The sequence below is a fragment of the Lepidochelys kempii genome, chromosome 4 (genome assembly GCF_965140285.1).
Source record: "Lepidochelys kempii isolate rLepKem1 chromosome 4, rLepKem1.hap1, whole genome shotgun sequence".
NCBI lineage: Eukaryota > Metazoa > Chordata > Testudines > Cheloniidae > Lepidochelys > Lepidochelys kempii.
Window position 1 is genome coordinate 43,595,688 of NC_136383.1, and position 18,485 is coordinate 43,614,172.

Genomic DNA, 18,485 nt, shown 5'->3' on the forward strand with positions numbered 1-18,485 from the left:
TTAAAATCTTTCCTATTGTTTAAATATTTTAGGTTAATTATTTAAGAGCTACTAATTCTTCCTTTAAAAATGAATTATACAATATATTCTAAACAGCTAAATTATAGTGAAATGCCAAGCTGCACCGTAGTTAAGGTTGAGAATATTTTTTTTTCACTTCTTTAAGGTAACAAGCAGAAGTGGGTACCACTTCATTTAGATGATGTAAGACCAGATAGCCAAGAAGGAACAGGCTCTCGAAATAGTTCAAGATCTCAGCCAGAAACAAACAAAGTAGTGCCATACAACAACAGACGAAACGAGTCAAGAAGTAAGTGGTTTTCAGTCCTAACTCTGGCTTTTACAGTGGTTCCCATCATTGTGGTATCTGAGTGCCTAAGTATAACTTAACATTTTTGTTCATTGAATGTTCGTGTCAGTTAAAGTAAAACACTGATAGAAACTCGGTATGTTGTGAGACTGGATGTTAAAGCCTGTCCATGTGACCTGTTAAGGGCCTTTTTTCTTGACCTACTATTCCAATACTGAGTGTCTCCTGAACAGACTTTAGTAACATGGTTGGTTGTGCAGAAGCTTGACTTTAGTGTTAACGATGCAATAATTTATCTGAAAGAACTAAATTGTAGTTAGTTACTCTGGGTAGTTGAATAGTGAACGGAAAAAAATTTTTTTTTAAACGGTTTAAGATTTTCACTCATGCTGTGTGTGTGTGTGTGTGTGTGTGTGTACATGCACACAATTGCAAATAATAAATCACTGCCAAATACATTGTTAACATAGTTAAGGTTGTTGAGCACTGACTCGTGCCCTTTCAGAATGTGAAGAGTGGCCAGACTTAACCTCTCAAACCAGAAAATAAAAAGTTACGGTGATGTCTTACCACACCCCCATACAATCTTAACTCTGACCTTTGAGAGAGGTCCCTGTGAGAGATTAGAGGATGGTACCCTTCTTGAGCCTGTGGAGCACAGCAAAGAGAGTGAAGGTTAGTGTGAGAGGGGGGTAATCTTAAACTTTTCTTGACTAGGATATATGTTGAGTTTAGGTCCAGTTTAGCAAATATGTGTAGGTCAGATTTAGCTAACTCTTGACCACTTTACTGACTCCAGACAAACCATTAAAGACTTGTCAGATGTTAATACCTGTTCATTGTCCTAAGCATTTCCTCGGAGACATCACCTTACCTTCAGTTAGCCCTGACTGAGCCTTATAGTACACTATGATGTATGCCAGAAGACCACTTGACCTCCCCTGAGCCATAACATGGAACAGAGGATGCATGGCAGTGAGAGTGCCAGTGCAGATGTGAAATGCTAGTGAGCACTGAACATGTAAGAGCGCTTGAACGAATTGAAACAAATTTGTATTCCCTAATCTTATTGAAATATCTACTGGAATGTCTGCCTCTGGAGGACACAGTGGCAGTTATTCCACCAACCGTGAAACGCAACAGATATTTTAAAAATCTTTAATATATGATATTTTAGAGCTAAAAGGGCCATCTGCTTTAAATCATCTGCTCAGGCCTCCTGCAAATGTGCGTCAGAAAATAGGGATCTAGAAATTTGCGGCTACTAATCCCTAAATCAGTACAGCAAGTGAGAGTCACGGAGTGTGTGTCAAGAGGAATGATGGTAGAGAATTGTGTTGGACACAACATAGCACACAACAGAAAATCACAGATTTTTGTTAAGGGTATGTTAGGTTTGGTTTGGTCCCAGTGCCTACTGCCAGCTCCAGCGGGGCAGAATTAAGGTGCTGGGGGGAAAGTTTCTATATTTCTTAGCTTTGAGGCCTCAGTTTAGCCCTACTTCGGTATTCTAGGAAGGACATGAAGCAGTGCTAAGCCACTTTCACTCTGATAAAGTTTTTGGTAGTGAATTTCCCTTTTGAGAAAGTGGTGATAGTGAGTGAGGCAGAAATGATTAAGGGGTGGTTGTGAGCAGGGCTGTCCCTAGCTATTCTGGGGCCCTACACAGCCCCCCGCCCCCCACGGGGGGGGCTGGCTTGGAGGACAGGGGGGTACCACCCCCAGCACTCACCGGTGGCATGGCTGGGGCTGGGCTGTTGCAGTTCCCACTGCTGGTGAGTGCAGGCCTGTCCCTGCTGCACTCCTCGGGGGAGTGGGGGCGGAAAGAGGCAGGGCTGGGGTGGGGCAGAAAGAGGCAAGGGTTTTGGGGAAGGGGTGGATTGGGGGCAGGGCTTGGGCGGAGCAGGGGTGGGAAGAGGCGGGGCTGGGGCAGAGCAGGGGCGGGGGCCATGGGGAAGAGGCAGAGCAGGGGCTGGAGCAGTACGCAGCTGCGCAGGGCACCAGGAAATTGGGTCCCCAAAATTTCCTGGTGCCCTATGCAGCTGCGTACTTCGCTTATGGGTAAGGATGGTCCTGGTTGTGGGGTGGGTACAATGAGGCTTTCTGTACATACCTCTTCACCATTCAGCTACCAGTTCCACCTTCCTCGTGGCTCTCTCCATGCTCTGGTGAGTGTGGATGGATCTGGGGAAAAAGAAAGATGGTGCAACTGTGAGGAGGAGTACTTGTGCCAGCTGGATGCAGAAAGGGGGAGTAGAATGGAACTCCAGAGTCCGTACACCAGATCTGGGTCTAGTGTGTATATGGAGAAGTAGCTGTGCGCACCTGTCTTTAGAGTAGGAGGCTCATGGAGGTGTATATAGTGGCCTATTGGTCTCAATTCAATGTTGTCAGCTGATTCTGGTGGTAATGAATACAGCCTAAAACAAAAGCTCTGAAAGATGTGAACTGCTTAATTCATTGCAGTGGGTGTCTTCATCCTCCCTCCCTTGGGCTCAGTGCTTTTACACCTGTGCTGTCCATGGAGCATGCCTGTTCAGAACTTCGCACTCTGGCCTCAGCATTGTGTGCCTGGTGCTTGTACCAAGCATGCCTGTTCCTATGCCCAGCACATTGCTGGTTTGTCAAGTCTAGTGCTTCTCGGCAAGAGTTCAGCCAACATTTTTACAATAGACCTCATTTATCCTGGCTGGGATTCTTCCACTGGCCTCTCTGGTCTGACTGTCTCAGTTTGGCAACTAGTGCCTCCTGTCCCATACTACCATACATATCCCAGACACAGTAGTGTCCACCATACTATTCCATGGTGGGATAGGTATATTTATGAGGTGCCAAGCTTCATCAAAATTGCATACACCTCTCACATTTCCAAAAGGAACTGTATTGTGGCTGCAGACACCAAGCAAAGGCACGCTGAGAGCACTAATGTGCATATCATTCAACTCTCCAGAGGAGAGTCATGACCCTTGGGTTCAGGGGACAGTCAGTGCTTGTTCCCCTAAACCACCATTTAGGTACAGTACTGTGGCACTCACGAAGAATTTCCTGCAGAAACATTAGCTTACAGGGAAACAAACTCTAAGTCGAGTTGCTTAAGCTTTTATAGTGCAATAAAGTTTAAATTTCCTAAAATTATCCACGGTAGTGTTAGTAACTGGGCTTGGGAGCAATCAAATTATATACATAGCTGAGAGTTGAAGCCTTATTCTTTTTCTAGCTCTGCGCCAATAAAAATATAAGAATCTGAACATTTTATAAATGGCTCTCTTTTGGAAGAGGAGGCACTATATCTCAGGAATCTCTTGACCTAAGTTTGGACCACAAAGTCTGCTCCAGGCCCCCTTGTGGTACATCTGTCTTCAAGACACTGTTCGTATGTCACAGGTTTGCTCACAGAGATGCCCTTGGGACTGTCACCTGACATGCTGGAATCACCTCTGAGCCCGTTTTTCCTGCCAGCTTGGGATTCCAGAACCCTGCCTTGTTGAGCCAGACACGCTAGTCTGCTGCAACACAGACCCAGGTCTGGTCCACGCCCCCCAAAGCTGCAGACTTTAACCAAAAACTGCTCAGCAGGTCACCCAGCTCCAGCACCTAGACACCCAATTCCCAATGGGATCCAAACCCCAAATCCTTTTTACTCTGTATAAAGCTTATACAGGATAAACTCATAAATTGTCTGACCTCTGTAACACTGGTGGAGAGATGTGCAAAGCTGTTTGATCCCCCAGGTATTAATCACTTACTCTGGGTTAATTAATAAACAAAAGTGATTTTATTAAGTATAAAAAGTATGATTTAAGTGGTTTCAAATAATAACAGACAGAACAAAGTAAGTGACCAAGCAAAAACACGCAAGTCTAAGCCTAATACATTAAGAAACTGATACAGGTTATATCTCACCCTCAGAGATATTCCAATAAGCTTCTTTCACAGATTAGACTCCTTCCTAGACTGGGCCTAATCCTTTCCCCTGGTACAGTCCAGCTCAGGTGGTAACTAGGGTTTTTCTCATGACTGGCAGCCCCCTTTGTTCTGTTCCATCCCCTTCTATAACTTTGTCACAAGGTGGGAATCTTTTATCTCTGGGTCTCCCCCTCCCCCCCCCCCTTCAAAATGGAAAAGTACCAGATTTAAGATGGATTCCAGTATTATGTGACATGGTCACATGTCCTATGAGACCTCATTCTTCATTACCCAGAGGCTGGCTGGCATGCACCAGGGAAGGTTTGCAAGTAAACAGAGCCCTTTACAGGCAATTGTCCTAGTCAGTGGGAGCCATCCAGGTTCCAAACCACTATTAATGGCCCACACTTTGCATAATTACAGTAGTACCCCAGAGTTATACTTCATATTCCTAGTTTCAGATATAAGAATGATACATTCATACAAATAGGATGAACACACTCAGTAGATTATAAGCTTTGGAATGATACCTTACAAGAGACCTTTTGCATAAAGCATATTCCAGTTATATTTTATTCACGCTCATTAGCATATTTCCATAAAATATATGGAGTGCAACGTCACACCGTATATGTGAATTTTAGAGCAATTTGAATGTTACAGCTGCCCCATAGGGAGCTGATTTTATCTGCAGAACGCCTTGGTCAAATGATCCCAAACTTTCACTGCTAACTTTATCCCTAGTCATGATGAGGTATGGAAATTTTCAGAATAATCTGAGTGTGAATGTAGATTTGAGACCACTTAGAAATATTAGCTGTTTAGAGAGCTCATATTAATGAGCTCAACTAAATTAATACAACAACCCTAGGGCCCTGATGATGCAGTACAGTTTCCAAGAGAATCCGAGTGTGCCTGTGGACTTTAAAACATTTCAAAATATTGTTAAAGAGCGAATGTTAGCCTTAAATATGGAATGGCTAAGGCCAATCATAAGTTTTTGTTTTGAAATCAGTTATACTTGAAAATCACTTCCTTCTTTACTAGTCAGCTTTTGTGATGTTTGACTTACTCTTTACAGTGCAAACTGATGTACCTAATACCCATGGAATAATTCTCTGAGGTTATTTATTCATGGTGGAACCTCTCAATTGATTGTCTATACAGTACTTTTTTTTTTTTTCTTTGAAAGCTTGGCGCCGTGATAGAGAGAAGAGAGATGACCATGATGAAGTTTCCAGTGTGAGAAGTGAGGGTGGCAACATTCGAGGATTCTTTAGAGGCAGAGGAAGAGGGCGTGGCAGAGGAAGAGGGCGTGGCAGAGGAAACCCTCGAAGTATGAGAGTAGATGTTAAAGATGGAAAATATAACTTAATATTAAGATTTAAACATTTAAGTTGTACAACTCTCCCTTGCCACAAATCAAATCCTGTATATAAATCCATGTGGTTTGCATGTCACATTGCAAGTAGTATATCTTGAACACTTTTTACCTAGAATAGATACTGAATGCCTGTTGCACAAATAATACAGTTTGTTTATATCCCTTACAATATTTTTGTATTGGATTTTTCTCTTTATCTTAAATTCTTTTCCTTCCCCTTACTCTTCACGCCATTCTTTTTGAAGTGAACTATGAGTATTCGTATGGTTACCAAGAACTATATGGTGAAAGGACCAATCAGCCATTTCAACCAGACCTTAATAGTAGTATGATGTATTACTATGACGATGGAACAGGAGTACAAATGTATTCTGTGGATGAAGCACTGCTCAAAGAATACATTAAACGTCAAATGTAAGTACACTGCATAATGTATGAATTTTATTTTTAGACAAAAGTCAGGAATCTACTTAAGATAAAATTCATTTCAAACAACGTTTGACCTCTCAGTCTCCAGTGTACTATGTAAGTAGCGCTGAAGATACTAGCTACCAACCATTTGAGGTTTATTCATTACTAGTAAATATCTGCTTAATTATGCTGAGTAGTGGGGTGAAAAAACCCTGAATATCTGAGAAGTGGGAACTTTGAGAAAGATCTTCAATCTTCCGGCACTGTAGTCTGCCTTTAATCCATGTACCTTCCTTATTTATGGTACATATCCTCCTTTACTTGGTCTTGAAGTTGAAGTATGGATGTCTGTCTGCTTGTCCTTTAGAGTACTGTTGGTCTGTTAGCATGTAAGACTCTTTCCTGGGTATGTAGCTCAAGTTTCTGAAGGGACTTTTCCCCCATTTGTTCTCAATTTCTTTTAAAAACAATCTTTTCAGCTCTGTATTTTATCAGTGTGTTTCACCTGAAAGAACCAAATAAGAATATGTTTTTAAATGAGCCATATACTTGATTTTTCAATAATCTGAAATACTTACTTTCTCATGTACACCATTAAGGAGCGAGAAACTATTTGGAAGGCTGATTGTCGCAAAGAGGCATATCATGCAAAATCCTGGAACACGCTAAGTCACTACTGAAAAGGGACATTTTCCACCACTGGCTGATATTCTACATTTGCCAGTGGCATTCTCTGTGATGCTTTTGTGGTGGATTATATTGCCCTTGTATTCCATGAAGCGATTTGCTTATTTTACTCTGGCTTCTTTTGTAACAGTTGATGCAAAAAAAATTTTTTTTTAAGAATAAGGCCTCTTTAAGGGCAGAAAGAATTTGACATATGTCTCAACTTCAAGCCTATATTGCAATCTTTTTGTAACTCTTGCTGCCAGGCCCCTCTGAGACCTGACAGTGGACGTGCAGCTCCTTATCAGAATAATCGGCCTCCACTGTCCTCAAGATAAGTGAGGGAGGAGCACAGACATTCCACGGTTGGTCAGATTTCTGGGCATGCAGTGTCCAGGTCTCCTAAGGTAGGACACATTGATGTCCCCCTTGATGCTCAGCAAAATGTCACACATTGGTCACATCTGACTTCTGATGTTGTTTGTATTTTCTTTTAGCACAAGATGTTGGCAAGTGTCAGTTAAAGCCTTAAGATGGCTGGTTAACCAGAGTCATTGGTCACCTGGCCTGTTCAAACTCTCTAAGATTCATTGGTTATAGAATTTGCGTTTCACAAGAGATACTGTTGAGCAGGTTTAGAATATAACTTCTTCATTTTTTCCCCTCATTTCAAATGGTTCTGGGAATCTGTGAGGTTCCATAATCTCTTCCTTTCTCATTGTATTTGAACAAAGGGATGGAAAGCTACCTTTCTTCCTCAATTATTTTTTAAATGTCATCTAAATGGAAGTGTTTAACCTTCTGCTTCTGATATTTTTCTAATTATAAATTATGAAAGCTAGAATGCAAAAGAGGGAAGTCCAAGCAAAATAAACTTGTACAGAATGTTTAGCCCTCCAGAGAGGAGTTCTTTTTGGAGTCCAAGGAAGTAAGGATATTTTGGACAAATAAGGTTGTATCCTTATATATAAATGAGTTTTAGAACTATTAACCTCTTAATATGAAAAATGTTAAATCTATTTCTGAGAACAAAAATGTCGAGTGATTTTATACATGTAACGGGGACCAACTTGATTGGGGAGAAGGATTATAATAGGTATGTATATTAACATTTGTTTTAAAGCAAATGTGACTAAGTATATACTGCATCAGACTTAGTTCAAACATTATGTTGATTCTTCAAAAATGCTTTGGTTCACATCGAAAAGTAGATTACATTTCAAGTTATCACAGGAGTATATCCAAACTTACATCTCTGGAGGGGAGGGAAAATAAGTTCAAAAGACTTTAGAGAAAGACAGGAAGAACATAAAAATAAACATTTTCATTAGTCAGAGGGGTAGCCGTGTTAGTCTGGATCTGTAAAAGCAGCAGAGAGTCCTGTGGCACCTTATAGACTAACAGACGTATTGGAGCATAAGCTTTCATGGGTGACGAAATGCATCTGATGAAGTGGGTATTCACCCACAAAAGCTTATGCTCCAATACGTCTGTTAGTCTATAAAGTGCCATAGGACTCTTTGCTGCATGTTCATTAATGTTCTTTCAAATTCCCTTTTCCAGATCGGTGGATACCAGTAAAGTAGTTAAGAGTTTGAGTCAACTTCAGTTTCCTTTATTCATTCTTGCTTTTGGAACTTGGGAGATTAGGTTGAACACATCTCGGGTTTTACCTGTACCTTATAGATGTAAAGGTAACAGTTTAGTTAACAGTGTTAGCGTGTCTGTACTTGTTTGTCTTTCATCTGGGAAAAGTACGTTAGGATTTCAGAATAGCATGTGGAATATTACTGGGGGGAATAAAGGTTGGGTCCTATTCAGTTGTGCATAGGGACTTCATTGATCAAAGTTTACTTTGCTTACAGCATGCTGAAGAAGTTCCTGCTTTTCAGGCAAAAAGAGCCGTAAAGACTCTTCTGTGCTGGTTCAGACTTTTAAGTGGTGGCTTACATTTCTTCCAGTTCTGAAGTTTTCTGACTGGTCTCTGCTGGAGTTAAGTCTTTCATGAAGAGTGCTAGCTCTTCAAGCTTCTTTGGTACTGAAGGCTATGAAGAAAGAATAAATTGGGTTTCTCCTTTACAGCTCAGAGTCAATGGTGACATTGCGGTCCCTTTTTGGTACCTTCTGTCTTGAGTCCAACTTCATGAGAGGCTTTCATCTACATTAATGCCTTACCTTTTCAGCATTCAGATCCTCTCAGCATTCTACTCTCAACTCCCTCTTTTCCTAAAGTATCCAATTCCTAAAGGACCCCACATTCATACAAGGTATCTTCCACTGTAAGAAATTAGGGAGCATGTAAACAGTCTCACGCAGGATCTGTCTGAGGAGTCCTGCTGTTTGGTAGTCATTGCCAGTTTCAGCTTCCATACCTCTTCCAGGATGTCTTCAGGTTTATATCTTTCTGTAGTGGCTCCCAATTATAATTCCTTCATTCCTTTTACACCATCATTTGATTTGGTAGAACTTGACATCTTGGGATCATTTCATAAAGCAACTTAATCACCCTAGAGACTTTCCTCTTCCCTCAACCTATCCCTCCCCTGACCTGGGGTAGCTAGACAGCCTGTTGCACCTTTTTTTTTCCTCCCACATCTCACACTCTTTATTTATACCCTTTATTTTTGAAGAACTTAACTTTTGCCAAGTACCCTTGGGAGCATTCAGGCACTACGCCTCAGTGTACTGAACAATGGAAAGTGTGTTTTTTCTGCTTCTTTTTTTCTCACCTGAGCTTGCATGAAGATATGATCTAGACTGCATGCCTGTGCTTGTGCCTTCACCCTAGGATAGGGCACCTAAAGATTCTGATCTGCTGGGTACCTGAGTAGGAGAAAAAGATACAGATCAGGATGGAGATATTGATACCACTATATGGGGAATCATCCACATGAATGCTGAGAGAATACCATTACCCTCTCATCCATGTAAGAAGGAGAAAAGAAGGATCAGAAAAGGAATATTACTTTTCTTTTTTGCTTTTGTCATTCATTTATGCTAGTTGGGTGAATGAGAAATGAGGCCTCAATTATACTTTGGATGAATGTACTGTACTGATCACGTTAAAGTACTGTTTTATTTGGTTTATTTGATTACCTAGTCTGTTTTTAGAGTAACAGCCGTGTTAGTCTGTATTCGCAAAAAGAAAAGGAGTACTTGTGGCACCTTAGAGACTAACCAATTTATTTGAGCATGAGCTTTCGTGAGCTACATCCGATGAAGTGAGCTGTAGCTCACGAAAGCTCATGCTCAAATAAATTGGTTAGTTTCTAAGGTGCCACAAGTACTCCTTTTCTAGTCTGTTTTTGTAACTTTTAGCTCATAAGTAACAAACACACAGTGATAAATATCAATCTTTTTGATAGTAAAATATACCAAATTTTGTAATAAAGATTTTGACAAGGATGAACTTGGATTAAAAATAATTAAAGAAACTATACCCTACACTGGGCTCACATTTACATGTTTCTCTCTCCAGTGAGTATTATTTCAGCATAGAAAATTTGGAAAGAGACTTTTTTCTGAGGAGAAAGATGGACCAACAAGGATTCTTGCCGATTTCTTTAATTGCCAGCTTCCATCGTGTGCAAGCTCTGACTACAAATGTTAACTTAATTTTAGAGGTAAAGTGATTTAAATGCATGTACACAATTTTGCATAGTTTTAAAATTTATTACAAAGCTTGAAAACCCCATTCACCTATTTGCAAGTGGCGGGGTGTAAGTGTTTCTTGTTGAGTGTGGCTGGCCTAAACAATCAATTTCTTCAGAATATAATTTTTTTTTTTTTAAAAGTTGCCAGCCAGTTAAGGCTACACCAAGAACCTTCCAGCTGTTAACAGTATAAACTGATGCAGTGCTGTCTGTTAGCAGATGGCATTGCTGCTACTCATAGCTTTGCCAAGAAGTGGCAAAGTAAAACTAACAAAAGGGCTTCACTATTGCTTTTCAGAAATCTGTGGGCAGTAGTGAAACTGTCAGTTATGTCTGTTTCACATTGCTGTTGGCAAAGCTGCATAGCAATAGGTAGACAAGTATTCACAAAGTGGGGAAAATTTCAAAAAACAGACTGGAGGAGGTGCAGGGTAGTAGAAACTTTCCTCTCCCCTTCTTGCAGCAGCCAAGAGTCTGGGAGAAGGTTAGAGGACTGAAGAGCCCTTCCTTTTCATGCCTCCCCTTCAGCATCCAGGAAGCATTCTAGAGGGTGAAGACCAGAATGATGCTTCTCGCAGCAGCTGGTGGGGTTGTGTGGTGAGCTTCAGATTTATCAGATACCTACTATCAGAGACTGATCCAAAAGATGGAGTGCCAAGCCAGAGAAAGCACCTTAGTAGAAATCACTGTAGCATGAGGTAGCCTGGAAACTGCACTGCTCACTGGTGCTAAACCTTATTGGTATGTTCTCTCCTCCCCACCCACCTCCAGTCTAGTAGACCTCCAATCAGTTAGTCCTCCAGCTACTAGGTGTTTGTCAATCTATGCTAACAAGAATTGGGTTACACTGATAAGGATCCAATAAGTAGACCACAAATGGAAAAGTTTTTTAATTCTTTGAGCGACCGCTACACATTCCCACTTTGGGATGCGCCAGCAGTGCAGCTCTGATGGTGGAACGATTCATAGCCATACCCACTGGAGCATTCTTGCACTCCTTCCTGCCCCCACCTTCACTGTGCGTATTCTGAGGATGAGGCTATAAAGTAGGTGGCACTCCAGCTGTCTGTCTGTTCCAATCACAGTTGCAAACAGATTGGAACCTTTCCAGGTCCACTTTTTCAAGTAACTCCGTGCTGTTAGCTAGTTTTAGGAGTAGTTTAATTGTTTTATTTAATTGAAATGTGTTTTGTTCTACAATTATCAGGATACCTATAGGTTCTGCGCCCCAGGGTGGTTTCCCATATTCTGAGGCAGATCTGAAGGGAAGGTGGCCAGGATTTAAGATGTGCCTCTTCACCTATTGTCTTTTCTCCATCACTCTTACGAGGTGTCTCATATGCTATCCTAGGGACATTTTCCTTTCCAGTGCACAGTATGCAGGACTTTACTCCAAGAGCCCGTAAGGAGTGTCAAAATCTGCTCCAAGCCTTCCTGCTGCAGGAGGTCCTATAGACCAAGTCCTCTAGTGCTGATGAATCTCGTTCCAGGAGTAAAGAGTGGCCTGCATTGGCCCCCATTCTTTTGGGAACTAAGAGGCAGCATCCTAATTTTCTGTTCAAGATACCATCCTCTGATCCAGGAAGCAGGGTGGTAAAGCCCTTGGTACCAAAGGAGTCTCATTCCTAATGTAGTGGAATGGTCCAGGTGTCAGTCTCAGCAGAGCTAATCGTGTTAGGAGTACCCTTGAATCCAGTACTCCTGGTTTCAGTACCCCTGTCAGTAGGTCCAGTCACTGTTCCAAGTTGCTCTTATTCCTCTGGATTGTGTCCTATAACATCCTTAGATCCTAGACCGAAGCCTAAGGTTGCTGGACAGGGTAAATCCCTAAAAGCATGTTATACTCTTTCTGTAACGAGTGCTACCATTCTGAATGTCTGGTCCGATGCATCTGTGCTGTCAGTAGGACAAGTTGGATCTGCAAATCCTAAACAGGAAAAGTCTTCCTTCTAAAGGAAAAGATCCTTAAAAACTCAATATGTCATTATCAGACTTCAGGGGAACTCCAACTCGACCATAATGTTCTTCCTCAGGCTCAGCTGGCTTCAACAATCTATATAACTCCATATGCTCATTTCAGAATGAGAGCTCTGTAACAGGCTAATGAAAAATTACCTGCCAAGTTCAGACAGCATGTCCTTAAGTTATTTCTCCCAAAAGAGGAGCTCCCGTCTCTTACATGATGGACACAGTCAACATCCTGAAAGGAGTGGCATTCAAGCCTCCACTCCTATCAGCAACTATCAGTTGGATGCGTCCACTCTGGAATGGGAGTGCACTTCAATGACCTAATAACCCACAGTCATTGGAAGCACTTTGAAAAACAGCTACATATTAGTGTATTAGAGTTGAAGGCAATCAGTCTAGCTCTCAGATCATTTCTGCCTCACAAGACAAAGTATTCACTGACAATTCAACAAGTAAGTTTCAGTGTGAACAAACAGGGAGGAGCTCATTCCTCACAACTATGTAAAGATGTTACAGTGCTACAGAGCTGGTCCATCCCTCATATTTAACTGACAGCTCTTCACCTAATGGAAAAAAACAAGTTGGTGGATTATCTCTGCAGAAACAGAGGAGTTAACAAAGGAGTTGGTCTCTAAATACATCAGTTGCAAAGAAAATCTTCACTTTCTGGCATCATCCAAAAGTAGATCTGGTGACAATGAGACACGATGCCAGACACCTGAGCTTCTGCTCCATTTCAGATTCATTCCTACTCAGCTGGAGAATAGGTCTTTTTCCATACCTTTACCCATTTTCCTTTTAATCCAAAGAATAAAACGGAAGATAAAACCAGAATAATTCCGGTTGCTCAAGCGTGGTCAAGACAAAAGTGCTTTCCAGATCTCCTTCACCTCTTCAAGGTGTATTATACTATTCTCTACCAGTGACCACAGATCTGTTATCCTCAGCAGGATGGCTGGATTTTGATATAGACCTGTGGTACACCTGGCAGCAAGGTCTGTAGGACACTCTCACTGATTTAGAGAGCCTGTTTGTCAGATGTACAGCACATCCTGGTAAACTCCAGTAAGCAATCTACTCGTAAGTGCTATTACTCTTAAGTGGAGAAGGTCTATGAAAGGTATAGTGTTAAAGGTCTATGAAGGGTTTTAAAGGTTTATGAAGGGTATAGTGCCAGTCAAGGATTCCACGTCATCATGGGACCTTAACTTAGTCCTTACTCAACTTATGAGACCATCTCAAACTGAGTGCTTAGTGTTTTATCGATCAATCAAAACAGCATTCATTGTAGCAATAACATCTGCCAGAAGCATAAGCGAACTACAAGCCTTGAAGGTAGAGCCATTGTTCAGTTTTCTACAGAAACAGTGTTCCTTTGTCTACATTCAAAATTTCTGCCCAAGGTGGTAAATGTCTTCCTCTTAACTAGTCAGTCTACCAGTCTTTTTCCCAGATTTCTTGCACATTCAGATTAATCAAAACTGTGCACATCAGATGCTAAATAGGCAGTAGCCTTCTATCTGAAAAAGAACTAGACTTTCTAAAGTCCTCAGATCACTTTATTTTTTACAGAGATAATCGTTATAGGCAATCTTATCACAATGCTTCTCCAAATGGGTTAGACTAAATATGGAGGAGAGTTACAAACTAGCTTCTGCCGCTCTTCCTGCAAGGGTGAGGGTACACTCCATTAGGGCTAAGTCAGTTTCTATAGTAAGGCTTAAACATATTCTCATTATTGAAATCTGAAGAGTTGCAACAGAGTGCTCTGTACACATTTACGAAATGTTATCTGCTTGATTTAGGTCTTGATATGTGATGTGCATTTGGTAGGGCAGTACTCACTGTTGAAATAGGATGCAGTGTACCATTTTCTTCAGTTGACAGTACTGCTTATCAAACTACCCTAAGAGTGGGACTGTGTAGAGGTCACTCAAAGAAGAAATGAAGGTTACTCCCCTGTAACTGGAGTTCTTCAAGATGGAATCTACACATTCACACTCCCCTCCCACCTTCCTCTCTACTTCAGACTCCTAATTAAAATCTTGGACCTAAGAAAGCAGTGGAAGGAACTGAGCTGACCAGAGGGCCATGTCCCCTTTTATACTTTTGCCCTCAGAACATTCAGGAACAATGAAGAGAAGGATTGGGGGAGGTGTGAGAGCTCTTCAGTGGGCACTGCTACAAGAAGGTTTCATTATGAGTTGTATTGCTAGCGCTTCCCAAAAGCGTGAATGTGTGGAGTCCATCTTGAAGAACTAGTTTCAGGTTAGTAACCTTCATTTTACTAGAGCAATTGCTCCAAAGCATTTGCTATAATTAAGGTTGCAAAATGGTTTTCATTGATCCTCGGTTTAAAATTTCTCATAATATTCAGAAAACTCCTTTTGTGCTAAAACTTTCCATGCTTGGTTTCTTGGTTTCCTTTTGGGGCAGAAGGGGAAGAATTGAGCTAATTCTGAGCCATGTTTGGTTGAATATCTTTTTTAACAACTTTTTTTGTGGGGGTGGAGGGAACTGAGTAAACTTTAAGTTGAAATTTTGCATGTAAATGGTGCTCACTGAGAGGAGTACTGTCTTCGTAGATTTCAAAACAGTTGGTTTTGATTAGGTATGAAGGTTTAACATGCATACTGTTAAAACATTTAAGTTGTAACGTACGTACTTCACAAGAGATTCATTGAAAATGTGCGTGCAGCTAAATAGGAACTGGTTGGAAACTTACTGTCAACTTATACCTGTTTCGAATGATCTTTCTTTAAAAACAAACGTGAAATCTTTCATACATAAAGTTGTTCAATTAAAATTGAAGTCACAAAATGAAATGTAAGGGATTCTAGTAAGTGTAAAATAAGGATTTAAAGTTTCAGGTACTTAACCATCTGAGTCATCCTGCCAGTTTTTGTGATTGTAGAATCACACATTTTAAATTTGATTTTTTTTAAGAATATGCAAAAATAGAACAGTGCAATAATTGAAAAATTTTGTTATGGTAATTTAAATATAGGCATCAGGATAAAGGAATGCAAATAGATCTTGTAATTTCATATTTTTAGCTTTTTTTTAACCTGGCTCAGACATGATGGCATTACTAAAAACATTTTTAGATTACAATTTTAACTAACATACACTGATCTTATGGTCATGCTCTGGACCTTTCTTGTGGTGTTTTTTTTTTTTAAATTCCCATTCTTAAACTTTCTCTTCTCTGTTGCTGTGTTAAAGAGCCCAACCAACATGAGAAAATGTGCATTTCATTCCTCAGCCTCCATAGTCAAAGTAGACAAACGGGAAGGATCACCTCCTGTAAATTTCTATTTATTTTTCATCATAGTCATTACTGGTAATAGTCGGTATGAATTGGATCAAGTATGATTAAGCTGGCTGTATTCTGTTAAGGTTTCAACAGCACTATACACCTACTATTGGTGATATGAACAATAATACTCTTAAGATAAGTTTCAGAGTAACAGCCATGTTAGTCTGTATTCACAAAAAGAAAAGGAGTACTTGTGGCACCTTAGAGACTAACCAATTTATTTGAGCATGAGCTTTCGTGAGCTACAGCTCACTTCATGCATCCGATGAAGTGAGCTGTAGCTCACGAAAGCTCATGCTCAAATAAATTGGTTAGTCTCTAAGATGCCACAAGTACTCCTTTTCTTTTTACTCTTAAGATAAAGTAGACAAAATGTCCTGTAAATCAGTGATTCTCAAACTTATTTAATCAGGCCACCCTTCTTTGTGTCTGTAGTCATTTATGCACGCTCTCTCTCTCTCTTCCTCCCCCCCCCCCCCCCCAACCACCACAAGTACATATTTTGCCACCCAACTCTGAAGTGTACATTGATATCACTTTTCACAGCAGATTTAGCACCCCATTGCAACCTTTACTTCTGCGCTGCTGCCGCCATTCCAAGGCTGACAGCCAGAGCCCCCACCGCTTCCCGGTGAGGGATTGAGTGGGAGGGAAGAAGAGCTTGAGCTCTGGCTGCCTCCCAGGGAAGGATTGGGGTGGGGAGGGAGGAAATCCTGAGCCCAGGTGGCGGGGTTCTGGCTGTCCCCATTATCCCTGCCTCCTAGGTGTGCACGGTTCTTTTGCACAAGCCCCAGCCACTCAGGGCTGACAGCCAGAGCTCTTCAAAAAAAGAAGAAGAAAAAAAGCACACCACTCATGCCTCCATTGACACATTCCTTCACCTCCTTTGGGAGGCCTACCCCATAGTTTGAGAACTGGTGCTATAAAGCATATAGTATATTAAAAGATGCTAAGTTTACAGTTGGAAGATTAACTCTTACTTCCCTGATTTTATGTGTAACTTAGTGTTACATTTAACTAAATGTATTTATTTTCTGTACTACACCAGCATAGTTAAAGCAGGGGAAAAAAAACACCACCTCTAGTGTTGTTTCTATATATAGATTATTTCAATTTTGTGAAGCAAAATAAAGCTATATTGGAATAAAGTGCCTTTATAACAGTGTAATTGTCTGCACATGGGGCTTTTACCAGCATAACTTTGTCAGCAAAAAAGTCACACCCCTTAGCAACATAGGTCAGTCGACTTTTAAGTGTAGACCAGGCCTCAAAGTGCTTTCTTACATGGAAGGTAGGAAATGTAAATCTTAAATATGCTTAGTCTTGTTTGATGAAAAAGAAAGAGACCGGAGTCCTTGTATCACTGAACTGCTTAAAACACTTTAAGTATTAGTGACCCAGTCCAGGGAAGTTCTGTCCAGTTGCTAGTGAGAAGAAAATGCCTTTATGGGGCATAGGCAAATGCTGCTCTAGGCTGAGGGGAGGAATTCTAAGGGTCCATCAAATGAGATCCGTTCTGGGTTGAGGACATAGTTCTTCCTAGAGTCCAGTGCTGACTTCTGCTATGGCGAGAGGACTGTCATCTCACTACTCTGTGAAGGACTAAGACCTTGCCATGAAATTATATTTGTGTATACAATAAAAAGTATTCTCGACTTGCAAAAATCAGATGTTCTGTGGGACGTTGAAATCACACACAGTGTCTAGCCACTTCGCACCATTGTCTCACGGCAGTCCAACATCCAGGAACTATGGATTGAAGGGAAAAGAGGCAGAAGACTACTCACAAGCACTAAAAATGTAGGGCAAAATATACTACAGTACTTTCTTAAATAACTGTAGGTCCTGTGGGAACTAAAAGTTACAGAAATTCCCATAACATCACTGTATCGCCACCTCAAATGTTTTTTTTTTTAAATATGAATCAGACCCTCAAAAATCATAATTGGCTTAAAGTGAGATTTTTAAAAATGGGGTTTTTATTTGCCTTCCGGGTTGAGTCTTCAAAATGTAATAGGGGTAACATTTTAAAGCTTTTCTCTGCAACCATGAATGGGTAGGAACTTGCTTTCCAAAAAACAAACCGCTCATTTGTGACCACCAGCGGAACATTTCCAATTTTGCGTGGTTTTATGATGGGGGACATTATGTACCAAATAAATCAGATTGTTGTGAATTTGCTCTGGCCCCAACTCCACCGGTACTTTTCCTCCATACATGGCCAAACAGCTCCTTGTTGCTAAGATTAATTTTGGCTCATGAGGATTTAAAGATGCGTCCTGTGACAATTCCTTCCCAATCTGTACATGTTTTATTGTGTCTGACTACACTGCGTTTTTATGGGCATAAAACAAAAGGATTAGTGGCAAACAAAATGAATTCACTTTTTTAAAAGTTACTATAATCCACTTGCCTCAATAATTAAGTGTCTTGGTCACAGATTAAAGAAAAACTGTTTGTGGTCCTATTTCAAAAACCTGCAAAAAGAAAAGTTAGGAATTTCTTACTTTGGACATGCCAGGACGTAGATAACAAATGTTATGTTCTTCTTGGGTAATTTCACCCTTGAAAAACAAATCTTTATAAAGGTTAGATGAGTTAACCTTGTTAAAATAATATTGAATGAATTTGCCAAGTAATTCAAAACTAAAGGTTTTAGTATCTAATTGAATTAAGAGCTCCTTTATTGCTATTAGCAGTCAGCATTTTACTTTTTATGGCATTTCACAGGTTAGCATTTCATTTTCTCTTGTTTCTTATTTTACCTTTATATCCCCCACAAGGCTCCTGGCAGCAGGATGTGCTGAGTTTTCTAGGCGCCTATCAGTCGGTGTTTCCAGCTTCCTCACTGCTTGATCTTATTCCTGG

General features: G+C 40.7%; 1 protein-coding gene across 3 annotated transcripts in view; it reads left to right on the forward strand.

Moving 5' to 3' along the window:
* LARP1B (La ribonucleoprotein 1B) overlaps positions 1-18,485 on the forward strand; it is a 104,663-nt gene that overhangs the window by 48,911 nt on the left and 37,267 nt on the right. For 2 of the 3 annotated variants that reach the window (XR_012158553.2, XM_073341094.2), the window contains exons 5-8: positions 167-310; positions 5,409-5,552; positions 5,846-6,014; positions 10,156-10,300. Coding sequence is in view for 2 of the 3 variants with exons in the window: in XM_073341094.2 (XP_073197195.2) it covers positions 167-310; positions 5,409-5,552; positions 5,846-6,014; positions 10,156-10,300 (602 nt within the window). In the remaining variant the exon portion in view is untranslated. The remainder of the gene's footprint in view (positions 1-166; positions 311-5,408; positions 5,553-5,845; positions 6,015-10,155; positions 10,301-18,485) is intronic. The other variant, XM_073341095.2, reaches the window with a different exon arrangement.